The 17,147-nt window shown below is 33.5% G+C and overlaps 1 protein-coding gene and 2 long non-coding RNA genes across 3 annotated transcripts; all 3 read left to right on the forward strand.

Annotated features, from left to right (window-relative positions):
• Window positions 1–1,434: 1,434 nt before the first annotated feature.
• On the forward strand, window positions 1,435–2,388 carry LOC114405148. The gene has a single exon (XM_028367793.1). The coding sequence runs from the start codon at window positions 1,435–1,437 to the stop codon at window positions 2,386–2,388; it is 954 nt and encodes a 317-aa protein (XP_028223594.1).
• A 3,526-nt stretch (window positions 2,389–5,914) lies between these two features.
• LOC114405478 lies at window positions 5,915–6,483 on the forward strand. Its single transcript, XR_003665240.1, has 3 exons — window positions 5,915–6,094; window positions 6,166–6,267; window positions 6,352–6,483. It is a non-coding gene; the product is annotated as an uncharacterized LOC114405478 (long non-coding RNA).
• A 34-nt stretch (window positions 6,484–6,517) lies between these two features.
• On the forward strand, window positions 6,518–7,265 carry LOC114405479. Its single transcript, XR_003665241.1, has 2 exons — window positions 6,518–6,678; window positions 7,127–7,265. It is a non-coding gene; the product is annotated as an uncharacterized LOC114405479 (long non-coding RNA).
• Window positions 7,266–17,147: the final 9,882 nt, after the last annotated feature.

Below are 17,147 nucleotides of genomic sequence, written 5' to 3' on the forward strand. Positions count from 1 at the left end.
ATTATAGATTCCAGCAAACCACTCTGCTAGTGTGTTTAGGAAAAGTTGGTGATTGAGAATTGGCATGATCTTAATGACTTGACGATTCCTCGTGACCAATATCCTTCATGATGTATTCTTTATGACACAAACTTTCAGTTCTGTTATTGCTGCAGTGATGCTCACTCTTATAAATCTGTTTATAGCATTTCCCTCCTTACAAAGTGGGATGAATTTTGTCAATTGTATTTCTACTAATAATTAACATTTGAGAGTGAGAGAGAAGCGTGAAGACTTGTTTTTAAAAAAGAATAATTATGAGTTTCTTTTTTTTTCTTATTCTTTTCTTCTTCATTCCTTTCTTTCCCTTGCTTATTTATGATTAACATATATGATTTTCTTTTCTTTTAATTAACTTAGTGATTGAGAGAAAATAATGTCATCAAATGACTCCATCCATCTCGTACTTCCAATTTTACTTTTTTTAAATTTTTTAATTATAGTATTGATATAAAGTATTACTATGTCCAATATAATAACTAATTTTATTAGGACCTATAGTGTAAAGAATATAGATATACCATTTTCAAATAATTTGCTCCAACTTTAAATATTTTTTCTTTTTACAAATTATAAAAGTAACCCTATTTGAACTTGATAAGAACACAAAAGTTAGAAAAACTCATTTGGAACTTATAAGCATATACTTTTATTGCTTAATTGAATGTCAAGTAACTCCCATTGGAATTAGCATATACTTTTGATTCCATTTGGCATTGATGCAAGCAATTTCAGCTTGGATTTGTAGCACACTTGCTCCAAAAAATAAGTGGTTAATTTGCTTTTTCTTTTTTGGCTATTAAGGTCATATATATATATAATACTAACTTGTCGTATATAATACTAACTTAATTTCCTTATTTTTTTTAAAGCTTGTAGCTGAAGTTCTTGAGAGGTGCTGAAATTGGTTAGGCAATAGCAAAAGACATATTCCCCTGCTTTCATTTACTGGAAGTTCAAAGGTACTTCATCTCTCTCTTATTTTGATTAAACATTGTAATCTTTATTTTTATGTGTTTACAACGTACATTACATTTTCATGATAGTATTTTTATGTTACGACCTCTATTAGTTAGCTAACAAGTGTAATTTATTATAATTTTTTGTAATTCATTTTTTTTGTTGGTTCCATTGGTTTTTATTCTAAATACCTATTCTTATTTTATAACATATATGGTAGTAGCTGTAACATAAAAATTGGTATTGAATCTTAGGTTATGCTTCTTCCCCCACCAATTATTCTTTTAGTTAGAATAATTATTATAGTTTTTCTTCTTAATTTATATTATAATTTATATTATTCTTAATTTATAGTTTTTTAATACAAATTATACTATGTTATATTATCATAGTGTGATAAATTATTTTAATAAAATTATTTAGGTATCTTTTGTAATGGATAAGTCATGGATTTCAAAGGCCCGAAACTCAATTGATTACTCCATTGGTTTGAGTAAATTCTTAGATTTTGCTTTTAAGAATGGAGTTGTAGGAGAAACGATTCGATGTCCATGTCCAAAATGTGGATTTATGAAATGGCAAAATAGAGACATAGTTGAAGATCACTTGCTATATAAACCATTTCCTCAAAACTATGTTATATGGGATCTTCATGGTGAAAAGCAAGCATTAGAATCTTCTCAAGTGGAAGATGTTTTCCAAGATAGTGGTGTTCAACCTCAAAACCCAATGGAAATGATGATCAATGACGCATTTGAACAATATAGGCAACATGACCCTAATGTAGGTGCATCACAACCATTAAATGAAGATGAAATAGTAAATGATGAACCAAGAGAAGATCATAATGGCTTTTATGAGCTTCTAAATGATGGGAGCCAAACATTGTATGAAGGAAGCAAGTACACAAAACTAGAATTTATAATCAAATTATATCATATAAAAGTTTTGTGTGGATTAAGCAACAAGGCAATGACTATGATATTGGATTTGTTAAATGACGCATTTGAAAAAGCAAAGTTTCCTCCTTCTATTTATGAGGCAAAGAAAATTATTAACAAGCTTGGTCTTAATTATAAAAAGATAGATGCTTGTCCAAAACATTGCATGTTGTATTTGGGAGATGATGAAAAAAGTTTGGATGCTTGTAAGCATTGTGGTACATCTAGATGGAAACCCAACAAGAAGAAGAAAATAGCTGCAAAGGTTTTACGTTACTTTCCATTGAAACCAAGATTGCAAAGATTGTTCACATGTCGTAAGACTACAAAAGATATGAGATGGCATGTTTTGGAAGACAATAAAGATGGGTTGTTAAGGCATCCAAGAGATGGAGAGGCATGGAAGACATTTGATTTAATCCATCCTGAGTTTTCTTCAGATCCTTGAAATGTTCACTTAGGCCTTGCTACTGATGGTTTTAATCCTGCTAGGACCTTGAGTTCTACCTATAGCATCTGGCCAGTTTTCTTAATTCCATATAATCTTCCACCTTGGATATGTATGAACCACACTTCCTTCATTCTATCAATGATCATTCCAGGCAAGCAATCTCCTGGAAATAACATAGATGTGTACCTAAAGCCCCTTGTAGAGGAGTTACATGAGTTATGGAGTGGTGTGGACACCTATGACTCATCCTTAAATGAAAATTTTAGAATGCGAGCAGCTCTTATGTGGACAATTAGTGACTTTCCTGGCTTAGGCATCTTATCTGGTTGGAACATACACACAGGATTGGCTTGCCCAACTTGCAATTTAGATGCAGAACCTTGTTGCCTTCGAAATTGTAACAAGTGGTGTTTTATGGGGCATCGTTGTTTTCTAAGTAGAAATCATAAATTTAGATTGAACCGTGTTCGCTTTGATGGAAGCATAGAAGAACGAAACCCACCATTAAAATTATCTGGATCTGACATTTTTCGACAAGTGGAACATATTAATACTACATTTGGAATTGGAGCTATTCAAAATGGAACAAGAAAAAGATCTAGACAAGAAGTCACACAGTGGAATAAAAGAAGCATATTCTTTGAACTTCCATATTGGGAGTCTAACTTGTTACGACATAATCTAGATTTTATGCATATTGAAAAAAATGTATGCGACAATGTCATGTATACATTGCTCCATGAGAAGGATAAATCAAAAGACAACCTTAATGCTCGAAAAGACTTAAAAGAAATGGGCTTAAGGCCTGATCTTTGGCCAGATGATAATGGAAAGTATCACCTTGCTTTGTTTTCAATAACACGTGGTACCAAAAAGTTATTTTTGAAAACTTTGAAGACTATTACAGTACCAGATGGTTACTCAAGTAACATTTCCAGATGTATTGATGAGAAACTTAATAAAATATCTGGGTTAAAAAGTCACGATTGCCATATTATTATGGAACAATTGCTACCACTAGCAATTCGTAACTTGTTGCCAGACCATGTGACTTCTGTCTTAGTGGAGTTCTGTTCTTTTTTTAGAATACTTTGTGGTAAAACTTTAAATCTTCCAGAACTTCAGTTGCTCCAAGATCGCATTGTGGTTACACTATGCCACTTAGAAATGTTATTCCCTCCATCATTCTTCACAGTTATGGTTCATTTAACTGTTCATCTTATAGAGGAAGCAAAACTTGGAGGCCCAGTGCATTATCGATATATGTATCCAGTAGAGAGGTAAAGATTTAAATAATTTAAATTTATGATGTTATATTACAAATATCTTACTTGTACACTCTTTAATTGTTAGTTATTTCTATAGGGAATTAGGTCACTTAAAATCCTTTGTGAGAAACAAGGCACAACCTGAAGGATCCATAGCTGAGGGGTATTTAACTTAAGAGTCTCTTACCTTTTGTTCTCGGTACATTGAAGATATCGAGACAAGGTTCAATAGACCTAAACGTGTTTGTGATAACCCAATTGATAATGAGACTTTTTTTGTGTCCTCTATCTTCTCACAAATTGGAAAACCAGTAGGAGCTTGTTCAATGTTCACTTTAACTCCAATGCAAAAATTGCAAGCTCATCGATATGTGCTCCTTAATTGCACTATAGTCACACCATTTGTGGAGTAAGTAAAGTGACATAAACTTTTATTATACTACTTATAAATAATAGTCATGTGTATTGATTATAATAATTAATTTATGTAGTGAATTTAGAGAATTCATAAAAAGGAGTTCAAGAGGAAGAAGACCTTCGTCTACATAGATAGAGAAAAAAGTCAATAAAGAGTTTGTTGATTGGTTTAGAAAGCGGGTGAGTAATCATTTAGTGGATAGGGATTTTTTTACCGTCTTTGTTTCAAACTCTAACTTCCAATTTTTTTAGATTATGAATCCAGATACAATGAATGAAATGTCTACTGATCTAAAGTTTTTAGCACGAGGACCCTTGGACAATGCAACAAGATTTACTGCATATAATATTAATGGGTTCAAATTTCGAACCTTGGCTCGAGAAGAAGGATTAAAAACACAAAACAGTGGTGTTTTCTTAACATCTAACACATCATGTGTTTCAAGTAGTGTTGATGGCAACTTAAGGCAAGCAGATTTACCTTATTATGGGAAGTTGGAAGATATCATTGAGATTAACTACTATGGTCGATTCTCTGTTATTCTTTTTAAATGTAAATGGGCTGATACTACACGAGATAGAGGGTATAAAAAGGATTGTTGGAATTTTAATTGTGTTAACTTTGATAGATTGATTCATATTGGTGATCGTGAAGAACATGAACCATACATTGAAGCATCTCAAGCACAAATGGTGTATTATGTAGATGATGTAGTCAATGAAGGATGGAGTGTTGTTGTACACATAAAGCCAAGAGATTTATATGACATGGGAGAAGAAGTAGAAGAAAATGCATATGAAAATGAGCCATACCAAGAGCAACAACTTGAACAATTTTCTAGGCTTGATTATCAATATGTACAATTGGCTACAAACCATCTAAATGATGATATAGTTGATTGAATTGTAACTCCTAAAATAGTAAGAAATTCACACTTGCCTAAATATGTTGATATAGTTGTATCTTATTTCTTCCCCACCAAGTGATTCCACACAAGCTCCTGAAGTCCCAACTGGTAATGTCCCTCTTTCTCATGTATCAACATCTGAAGATCCACAAGAAGATGAAATAACTAGACGTCATGTTGGGTGTGAGTCTACACACTGTTGGACTGTTGAGGCAATAGGTATACAAGTATTGTATTTTATTTTTATTTTTGTAATTATCATCATATGAAGTATATTACATTTTCTTATTGAGAAATTCTTTTATTGTTAAAGACTCTGAAGAAATGATCAAGAAGATTAAGGTGAAAGTTAGGGGAGTCAATAGCTTACCTAGGGAGTTACACATCATTGTGAATTTTGATGACCAAGGCCAAGCAATTGGTGAAACACAAGCCTTGCTTGTAGGATTTCTTGGAACACTAGCAGCTGATTGCAAATTATTTCCTATGGATTATGATAGATGGTCTGGACCTTCAGGCGTACCTAAAGCTTATTTTGATGATTGCTTTGAAACAATTTTAAAGGTATGTCAATTAGATATATATAACTTTTTATATCTACACCACTTAGAAACCCTATCTTTACTATTTTTCATATATATATATATATATATATATATATATATATATATATTATTTTGCATATGATATATTTGATAAAAAAATTTTAGCCTCGATTTTATTTTAAGATTAATGAAGCTGGTGCAAAACGGTATTGCAAATTAAGTATGAGAAGAAAATGGGCTGCAAATAGGCAAAGCTTATGGAATGAATTCAACGATCCAACCAAAACAAGAGATGAAATCATAAAAAATGTGCTGATAGGCATAGATAAAGATCAATGGGCTCGTTTTGTTCATTATCGTTATAAACCATCAACATTGGTACAATTAGATTGTTTTAATTATTGAATTGTTTTTATAGCTAATTATATGATTACTATTACAAGTTGTAAACTTGAAATTGCTTTGCATATAGGAACTTTGTAGGAGAAATAAAGAAATTCGAAGCAAGCAAGTTATTCCACACACTGGTGGATTCAAAGCTAATCCTAGAAGAAGAAATGAGTTGGTAATGACACTAAATGTTAACTTTTACTAATTAAAGAAGTTCAATGTTTACTTACTCTTTATTTATCTTAGTTGTTAGAAACTGGGAAGCTACCAAGTCGTGGACAATTATATATTGAAACTCATAAAAGGAAAGATGGATCATTTGTAAATGAAGCAGCAAAGACTATAGCGGTATGTTTTTCTTTAGTAACATTGTTTTCAAGGATTGTGCTTAATCTTAAAACTTTTGTAATTCCTTTTATTACATGTTTGCAGGAACAAATTGAAGTAGGATTGACTCAAAGCATAGTTGATGAATCTAAAGTTTCTCCTCTTGATGTTGTTGGTAGAGTGTTAGGGTTAGAGCACTCTGGGAGAGTGCGATGCATGGGATTAGGAGTTGTTCCTTCTAATACAATCAGGAACACAAGACTTTGAGCTTCTAGTCTGAGCTCTTCTTCATCTGGTGTTGCCTTTCCATCTTCAAACCAATGGCAAGAGAAATACAACAATTTAGAATCAGCTTTTAAGGCCTACATGATAATGAATGAAGGAAGGATCCCTGAAGAATTAGCTAGTTATTTCACTCCTGATCAAACACATGTAAGTAATTAATATGCATACATCATTATGTATATGTGAGGTATCCTAAAACTTGTTAGTATAATACACAATGTACTCTTAAAACTGTTTTGCATATGTCTATAGTTTATTAATTTATTCACGCATATTAGTTAGGAAATATATTTTGTAATTGGTACGTGTGTTTATTAAGCTAATTAATTTATAGTTTTGTAGATAGATTTTATAGTTAATCAACAATATTAAGGTAGAATTTTATTCATTTTGGCTAGCTCTTAATACTCTTTATCTCAAGTTAGGTCTTTAAGTAAACATACATGACCAAGGTAATAACCATGCATAAGTTTAGAATATTAAAACAATTGTTTAGAATTGATTATTTTTATTGATGGTCATTATGATTTAGTATGTGTGATACACCCTTGTATATAGTATATGTGACTAAGTGTTTTTTCTTTTCTTATTTCAGCCAAATGATGCTTCAAGTGTTCCTAATACACCTTTGGATGCAAGAGGATCTTCTGGTGCTAGCAACCCTTAGTTTGCTTATAATGTATTTTGGATTTAAAGTTTAGTACAATACTAATATTACTTTGTTATGGATTTTATGTCATACTTTGATTTACAATTGAAATTTGAATTATAAATCTTTGAACTATATGCTATTATTTTGGTTATTGAAATATAATTTCTACGTCCTCATTATGAGTTTTTTTATTACATTTTTTTATCGATATCATAAGAAAATGAAAAATTATAATACATGTAGATTATGAAACTAAAATGAGAATACAAAATCATTATATACCAGAAAATAAGGAGAATTAGAAAATCAATTGTAAAACATCTATTGCTAGCATAATTTTAAAAAAACCCCTCCATAGTATAGTTTTAAAACCTCTTTTAAAAAACCTCCGCATTTAGCATAGGTTTAAAACCTCCTACAAAAAACCTACATATTTAGTGTAAGTATAAAAACCTCTTCCAATAAACCTCCACAGTTAGCGTAGGTTTAAAAATCTCTTTTAAAAAATCTCCACAGTTAGCGTAGGTTTAAAACCTCTACAAAAAAACCTCTGCAAAATGTTCTCGATACCAGAGGTTTTTGAAAACCGCCGCTAATTGCTTGTGGCGAATCTAACTGCGGAGGTTTTTGAAAACCTCCGTAATTTATTTTGCGGAGGGTAAAAACCTCCACTAAACGAAAAAATAACCTCCATTATTTAACAGATTTGTTGTAGTGTGAGAATGATTTTTTTTCAACAAGATCAACAAAGGTAAAAAAAACACGACATTTGAAATAACAATAGAAAAGGACTCTTTGTCAAATGTATTGCAACTAGAGCAACCAATTTTTTTAGATGAGATTCTTGGACAAGTGTAAACACTATCTTTTAAAACCCAAGTAGAAGGAGAATCAAAGCAAATTTTAAGGGATATTTTAGCATAAAGTGTCACAAAAAACTTAACTTCAATTATTCAATTAACCTTAAATTCATATAAGAGAGTGAAAATTTCAATTACACAAGGGGTGCTATCTAGACCATCTACTTTCACTATTGGAGAAGGGACTTGAAAAGGACTAGCTTCAGAACTAAGAGACAACATTGGTGTACTAAAGTTTTTTCTTAACTCAAAAACTGTTTAATTTTCTAGTTTTTCACTCCACAAGTTGGTGCTTCATTTGGTAATATCATGTTTCCTAATACAACAAGAAACTAAGTCACTCAATTTTGACAAAATACCTAATAAATTTAACCATTGAAACTAGTTACAGTTACAATTACAATAAGATAAACATGACAAGGTGTATATTGTTCTCCTATGAAGTTTTTTGCCTTTCATCTCAAACTTAGTTTAAACTTGATGACATGGGGTAGTTGTGGGCAAAATCAATCAAAATACAAGCAATTATCTATTCTAACAAAAAGTATTAAATAAAATACCAACATTGATACATACTATAGCATGAGAACCTTTTTCTATCAATCGATAGCAAAATCTAATGGAATCCACACTACAACAAAAAGGGCTTTAACATCGGTTTTGGAGGAATTTCAACATCGATTTCTAGAATTGATGTTTGAACGACCATTGTTAAAAGTAGACATTTTCAACATTGATTTTAAAATTGATGTTGAAAATCATTATCTACATGGATTCTGGTTAAAACCGATGTAAAAATGTGATCAAAATTGTGTATTCTAAAGTGGTTTCTACATCGATTCTAAAAAAAACGATGTTAAAAGTCGTATACAACATCAGTTTTTGGAAAAATTGATGTTGAATGTGTTTACCACATCATTTTAGGCCAAACCCGATATTGTAAAGACACTTTCTACATTGGTTTTACACCAACTAATGTTGTGTTTTGCAAAAAAATAAAAAGAAGATATAATACTATACTCTTACTAAGATAATTTCAAGCATACGAATATATAATAATAAAAAATTTACATTGGAGCACTTGATCCTTTAATTACAAAATTGATAGATGCATAAATAGGAAATACATTGGATATAATAGGAACTAAAGAATTATATCTAGAGAGAGAACAAGAGACTTGCATACAATTGATAGATGGAAATTACTTACTCATCTTCAATAGGAAAATCAGGGGATTCCATGGAAAGATTTTTCTCCTAAAAAAAGAATGGTTCAGATAATAAGCAGTAGAATGACAATTCTAGATTATCTCACATCAATCTAGGACCTTTAAAAACAATTTTACTTCTACTTTCCTTCACCTCTAAAGTTTGATTCAGTTAGAAGACTCGAAACAAACACAACTACTTCATAAAATAGATCAGGTAAATAAAACTCACTTTTCAGCCAAATCCCTATATTTATCAGCATCCATATTTTCAATTTCTACATCTTCCTCCAATTTAAATGTTGTGCCAACTTTCTCATAAATCTGGAGGGGGCAAAAACATAGTTAAGCTCCACATTATTAGTTTTATGAAAATTAAAGGTGATGCAATCCTATCCCGCAAGGGCATTGGGTAGAAGACTCCAAGTAGATTGGGCTAGAGATCCAAGGGAAGCCCCTAAGGTTCTCATGAGCCTTAGGATAGATTTCGAGCCCATGGGCTAAGCATGACCCGCTTATCTTTGTAAATATTAGAATAGGTTTTTTCTTCGTTTGGGCCTTGTATTTTGGCCATTCTAATAGTATAGGGTTTTAGCCTTGTATTTCGGGGCATTTTGAGTAGTCTTTGTAGTAAGGACTTTTTTTTTTGTATTTTCATGTTTTTTTTGTCATGGGGGTGAGCTTAGCTATTATAGGGGGTGTGTAGCTAAGCTCTAGCTTCTCATCTCAAGGAGGTGAGCTTAGCTATTAGAGAGGTATGTGTAGCTAAGCTCTAGCTTCTTTAGGAATCTTCTTAAAGAAGCTTCTCAAGGAGGTGAGCTTAGTTATGAGAGGGGTGTGTGTAGCTAAGCTCTAGCTTCTCAAGGAAGTTTTCTCAAAGAAGCTTCTCAAGGAAGTTTTCTCAAGAAAGCTTCTCAAGGAAGCTACCTAGTCTATAAATAGAAGCACGTGTAACACTTGTGGTAACTTTGATGAATGAGAGTCTTGTGAGACACAACTCAAAGTTCAACTTCTCTCCCTTTTTCTTCCTTCAATTTCGTGCTCCCCCCTCTCTCTTTCTCTCCCTCTTTCTTTTCCTCCATTGAAGCATCCTTCCAAGCTTCTTATCCAAGGCTCATCTTGGTGGTGAAGCTCTTTTTTTCCATGGCTTATTCCTTAATGGATGGCGCCTCCTCTCACCTCTTCTCCTTTGTCTTCCGCTGCATCTCCATGGTGAAAAATCACCATTGAAGGACCTCATTGAAGCTCAAAGATCCAGCCTCCATAGAAGCTCCACAAGCAAGCTTCCATCAAGTGGTAATCAGAGCACAAGAGCTTCAAGTAGGTGCTCCTTAAACCTCCATTAATTTTTTTTCTTTGCCTTCTCTTCCATTGTTGTTTCTTAATTTTTCTCCATGTATCTCCTCACATGTCTTGTTCTAAATTTTGTTAACATGATTCTTTAGAGTTTCCACCGATTAAACTTGCTATAGAAGTTAGATTTGATTTTCTATGGTTCAAATTTCTAGTTCTTGTTCTTGAACCATGAATTGTGTTGAGTTTAGGTTCCTTTGAGTTTTGTCTTGTTATTTTTTGTGGCTGAAACCTAAACCATAAAATTCTTACAAAAATATTAAAGTAGAAGAAAACCTCATAAATCTAGAGTGACTTGTTCACCTATTGTAGTTTTGTCATAGAAGTCATGTCTAGTCATGAAACTTGTCACATGAGATTTCTTATGTTGTGCTGAATTTTATTTTCTTGTTTCTTTGTCTAACTCATTTGTTCATGAGTGTATGAAATTCTTTTAGCCTATTATTTGATTTGAGTCAAATCTTTCATGTTAACTAGTCCTTAACATGTTCATGCAAAATTCTTAGAGAGTCTTTGATTGTGAACCTTTTCTTGAACTTTTAGGTTTCTTTATGATTGTGTCTATTGTGAATTTGAGTTTTGGTGATTGAATTGCTGGCTGAAATGTTGATCCTAAGTGAATATTGAACTCCGAAAACTGTGGTAAACAATCCTAGTGAGTTCAACATACATAGGAAGGTTGAAAGTAAGCCCAAGGCAATCAATATACCATGCTTAAAGAAACAAATCGCTGGTGCTGGCAGCTTGGACATACAAACTTGTAAAAATTACTGAGAATTGGTTACTTCGAATTTTGAGCTAAACTTTTTACTGAATTTTATAGACATCTGGAAAAAAGTTATAAAAAAAAGAAACAAGTGATTTGGATAAAAGGAAAAAATACGAAAAATCGCACAAGTTGGCAGGAAAATCAGTATCCAGAAAAAAAAGGTGAAAGGGAAGGGTGCTTGTTGTTTTGGCTCAAAATTTATTCTATAATTGGAAATTTCAATTCAAAATTAGTGTGAAGACAAGTGCCAAAGCTAGAGTTTTGTTGAGCCTTTTTTTTCAGTTTTTTTTACTCTACTCTAGAGCCATTCTAAGTTTCTCTTTGAGTCCTAGCTTGCTTCTATGTCCTTTTCATTGCTTTAATTGTTGAATAATCCTTGAAAAATTGTCTTGTTAAAACTCCATTGGTTTAGCTTTCATTTCATTTTTTTTGGTCTTTGGTTATTGCTTGTCTCTTTGTTTCCTTGTTTGTGGGTTGCCATATAGGGAATTGGAAGGAGGATTGGTGCCATCCCTTGAAGAATTTGAGTCCAGAAGCAAGGGGCCAACCACCTTAAGAGCTATTGGACAAAGAAGCACTCCAAATTGAGTGAATCACCAAAGAGAGAACAACCACCAAAATTGAGGACCGTTTTGTAATTTTGTAATTTGCAATTTACTTACCTTCATTGCTTTCAAGTTTTTGTAACAAAAAGGCCTTTCATTGGAAGTGTGTTGGGAGCCTCCAATAGGTTACCAAACTTCTATTTGTGTGTAATATTTTAGGCAATTTTTACTTAGGATAGTGAGTGTTTTGTTGGAAACCTTGAATGTGGTCATCCAAACACTCTTAGGATTCACCTAGTTTACATTTCTTGCTTACTTTCATAGCTTATTTCTTTTACCTTCCATTGTCAAACCGCCTAGATAGCTTGCATTTTACCAATTAGTTTTTTTACCTTATCTTTCACACCTCTTTTAGTGTTTATTTGGCTAGTTTCAACCATAGTTTCTTTTACCTTTTGTTTTCAAACCTCCAACAAGAAAGAACCACAACTTAGGAACCAACATGAGTCATCATTCATCTAGTGTTAATCGCAAGGGTACTAGTCATAAAGACCCTTTATCTAGAATCTTAGATGAGTTGAGTTCCCTCAAGTTATGGAAAGAAAAACAAGAGAGAAAAGAAAAAGGAAAAAAAAGAGTGGAAGAAATAAGTCAAGATGAAAGAAAGAAAATAAGAGAGGAAGAAAGAAGAAAAATAATGAAAGAAATGAAAAGAGAAAAACATGCCTCCTATAGTAGTCATAACTCTTGCAAAAGCCTAAGTGAAGAACTTCGTGACTATTACGAAGGAAGGCATAGGTCACATCTTAGACCTCACTCCCATAGAAGAGAAAAGGAAAGAAAGCCTCAAGAGGCTAACATTAAACTCTCATACTTCGATGGGAAGGACAATGTAGAGGCTAACTTAGATTGGGAAATAAGGGTAGAGCAACAACTTAAAAAGAAGTCTACTTCAAAATCTTATGGCTCTCACTCTTATCGAAAGAAAGACCAAGGTCAAGGCATCTTAGGGGTGACACCTTCTAAGCCTAAAGATGATAAGGGGAAGACAATAGAAAAGCAAGCCCCTAAGGTTAGTATGCAAGAGAAAACTAGCTCTATAAAGTGCTTTAAATGTCTTGGAAGAGGACACATTACTTCTCAATGCCCCACCACAAAAACCATGATTATGAGGGGCCAAGACATTTATAGTAGCCAAGATGAGGCTACTACTTCACCTTCCTCTAGTGAAAGTGAAGAAGCAAAAGGGGAAGAATCTAGTGAAGAAATCTACCCCCAAGAAGAAGGACAACCATTAGTGGTTAAAGAGAAGTGTAAGGAGGTAAGTGTCTCCTCCAAGAGTTTAGCTAAGAAGGAAAGTCATTTTACAATAAAGACAAACATTAAAGAAACTTTCCCTTTTAGACAACCTTCACATTTTCTCTTTTGTAAAAAGGCACTTGCTAGCATTGCCACACCTCTTAGGCTTGAGTTTATTCCTCAAGTAAAGAAGTTGTTGGATGAGGGTTTGGTTCGCAAGAGCTTAAATCCTTGTGCTTTGTTGGTGCCCAAAATAGGTATTATTACGCACCAAGTTCCTAAAATAGCTGGTATGATGAATGTTTTGAGTGGTGCAACCCTCTTTTGTAAAATCACTCGTACACCTAACATCTTCATGGTGTGTGTACATAGGGACCCATTAGGTAGGTTTGTTCTTATTTTTAGTTTCAATACAAACTTAGGTACTCATATGGGACACCTTAGGTTTGTCATACTTTTTGGTAGGAATAATCAATATGAAAATACAAAAAAAGGTATGTTTTATTGTGTTACTTTTCTTAATTTTTCAAATAGTGATCAAGGGGTTCCCATGAACCCTAAGAGAATAAAGGTCATTCCTGATTGGCCCACTCCACCAAGTATAAGAAAAATTTGGGGCTTCCATGACTTAACAAACTTTTACAAAAGGTTTGTCCCATATTTTTCTATACTTGTAGCACCACTCATTGAGTTGGTGAGAAACCATGTTCTTTCATGGGAAGATGCTCAGGAAATGGGTTTTCAGACCTCACCTTACTTCAACATACCAAACACCACTAATACATATGTTTTTGTTCTTTTTACAGGTGTTGAGGGAAGGAGCCCAGAGTATGAAGAACCTCGGGATTTGAGGTCAAATCCTTTCCAAGGTGGAGGGAATGATGCAATCCTATCCCGCAAGGGCATTGGGTAGAAGACTCCAAGTAGATTGGGCTAGAGATCCAAGGGAAGCCCCTAAGGTTCTCATGAGCCTTAGGATAGATTTCGAGCCCATGGGCTAAGCATGACCCGCTTATCTTTGTAAATATTAGAATAGGTTTTTTCTTCGTTTGGGCCTTGTATTTTGGCCATTCTAATAGTATAGGGTTTTAGCCTTGTATTTCGGGGCATTTTGAGTAGTCTTTGTAGTAAGGACTTTTTTTTTGTATTTTCATGTTTTTTTTGTCATGGGGGTGAGCTTAGCTATTATAGGGGGTGTGTAGCTAAGCTCTAGCTTCTCATCTCAAGGAGGTGAGCTTAGCTATTAGAGAGGTATGTGTAGCTAAGCTCTAGCTTCTTTAGGAATCTTCTTAAAGAAGCTTCTCAAGGAGGTGAGCTTAGTTATGAGAGGGGTGTGTGTAGCTAAGCTCTAGCTTCTCAAGGAAGTTTTCTCAAAGAAGCTTCTCAAGGAAGTTTTCTCAAGAAAGCTTCTCAAGGAAGCTACCTAGTCTATAAATAGAAGCACGTGTAACACTTGTGGTAACTTTGATGAATGAGAGTCTTGTGAGACACAACTCAAAGTTCAACTTCTCTCCCTTTTTCCTCCTTCAATTTCGTGCTCCCCCCTCTCTCTTTCTCTCCCTCTTTCTTTTCCTCCATTGAAGCATCCTTCCAAGCTTCTTATCCAAGGCTCATCTTGGTGGTGAAGCTCTTTTTTTCCATGGCTTATTCCTTAATGGATGGCGCCTCCTCTCACCTCTTCTCCTTTGTCTTCCGCTGCATCTCCATGGTGAAAAATCACCATTGAAGGACCTCATTGAAGCTCAAAGATCCAGCCTCCATAGAAGCTCCACAAGCAAGCTTCCATCAAAAGGCCTCAACATTAAATTGATAACAAGGAACCTCAAAGATATACTTACACGAGCAAGACTTTTGCAATGTCCACACCAAGCAAAATCCCAAAATTTATTAGATTTAGTCGTATGAGGGTTTTCCCAATACAGTGTGCAATGTAAACTAAGTTTTACCAAATTTTAGTTCAAAACAAAATAAAGATGAAAATATAAACAATACGAAAATTATTACAAAAATAACTCAATTTTTAGTCCCTATATGTCCTTATTAGTACACATTGGTCCTTGTTAATTATGGCATATAGGGACTAAAACTTAAGAAACGAAGTAACAAGGATCAATGTGTACTAATAAGGGTGTATAGTTATTGGCCATAAAGATAGATTCCTAAATGAATGTCACCTATAGGAAATTTAACCTATCTTTTAAAGAATCATGTGCTACTAAAATGAAGTTACTAAAGGAAAATCCAAAAGTAAATCAACATATTGAAAACAAGAAAGAAACTATTAAAGAGTTACAATTAGTACCATGAAAATCTTCAATCAACACACCATAATATTACCATAAACATCATACATGTATTTGGACGACTAAATGAGAAAGAGTTACTGCAGTGACAGGAAGATCAAGGCAATTTTCCCTTACCAAGTTGTTCCTTCTATTCTAGACACTCCTTTGCAGCTAGAGGAACTAGCTTGTTCCCACTAATTTCAGCATTCGAGTGAACAACTTGAGCATATGTATTGTTAGGGCACTTAGCTATTTGATCCCATTGGGGAAATGGTTTAGGACTATCAACTTTTACAACATGTTTGCTTCATGAGCTCAGCAAAAGGAAATAACAAAGAACTTGTCAAGTAGCTTTTGGTTACAAGAATTAGAGCATGACCTACATACAATAATACTGGCAAGTTAGTCCTAAACCAGTATGCTGATGACTTGTGGTATTTGTTGTTAAATTGTTTACCTCATTACTAAAACATTTGAAACTAATTTGTCTTAATGAATGACATGTTAAAATATGAGGTTTCTAGCCCTTTACTTTTTCATATACTAGCAAGTGATAACTGCATTTCGTGCTAGTTTGATAGAACACCACAAACAAACACGAAAATAGTAAGAGATGAATGCAAAATGAGGTGTATCATTCAATTATCATAAATTGTACCCAACAAGAGCATACTTCCCCCATAGTTACAACTCTTATACTAGAGGTTTCCCTTCTCTCTCCAAGTCGTGTTATGTTTTCCTCCTCTCTCTCACTCACACCTATTTCCCTATATTCATAAATCCCATATCAAAGTTCTCAATCCCCAGCATAACCACCTATCATAACAGAACCTATCAATCTGTAAAAGACTATACAACTAGTGATACCTACCATAACAGAATATAGTTAAGCATAATAGAATAGAGATACTTGTTGCCTAGCTATTGGCTAATATTTACAAACCAAGCCAAAGTTTTGGCAAGTAGTGTCTTCCATGTACTTGAAATAACATCAAGGAAACACAAGTTACACTAGTAACAAGGCATTAACGATTGTTCAAAGAAATGAAGATATAAAAAGCAAAAGGTCCCAAACTGGTCCCCCACCTTAATGCCAATCATTAGAAAAACGATTTCACGGTAGAACATAGCCATATAAAAAAGAACTTGACACATAATTTTAACATATTGGTGCAACTGATTGAGAAACTGCATGGTTGAGAGTCGTCTATTCTCCACTCACTCAAGCAATTTGCTATTCCAAAAATGGAAGCATCATATCATACATTATATAAAAACTAGAAGAATATAAACACTAAACACCCAACCAAAAGGGAAAAACTTATTTACCTAACATTGTTGGCCCCATTAGAAGGATATTGCTTTTCTCAAGCTCACCTTTATCATCATCAACAACATCAGCCTTCACATTGTCATTATTTGAATTTCTTGCAGGCCTAACATTCCGAATAGTAAGAACATGTGAAAATCTGTCAATACCTCAATAAACATAGTTAAAATCTTAGTAAAGAATAATAACACTAACCACTTGGATGAAGAGGTTTCATTAAATATCCTCTAGTAGTGATTATAAACAACCACAGAAAACACCTGAAAAACACAACCAAACCACAAATAAAGACAACAAAAACAACACTAAAACTCA

The sequence above is a fragment of the Glycine soja genome, chromosome 3 (assembly GCF_004193775.1).
Source record: "Glycine soja cultivar W05 chromosome 3, ASM419377v2, whole genome shotgun sequence".
In the NCBI taxonomy this organism is placed as follows: domain Eukaryota; kingdom Viridiplantae; phylum Streptophyta; class Magnoliopsida; order Fabales; family Fabaceae; genus Glycine; species Glycine soja.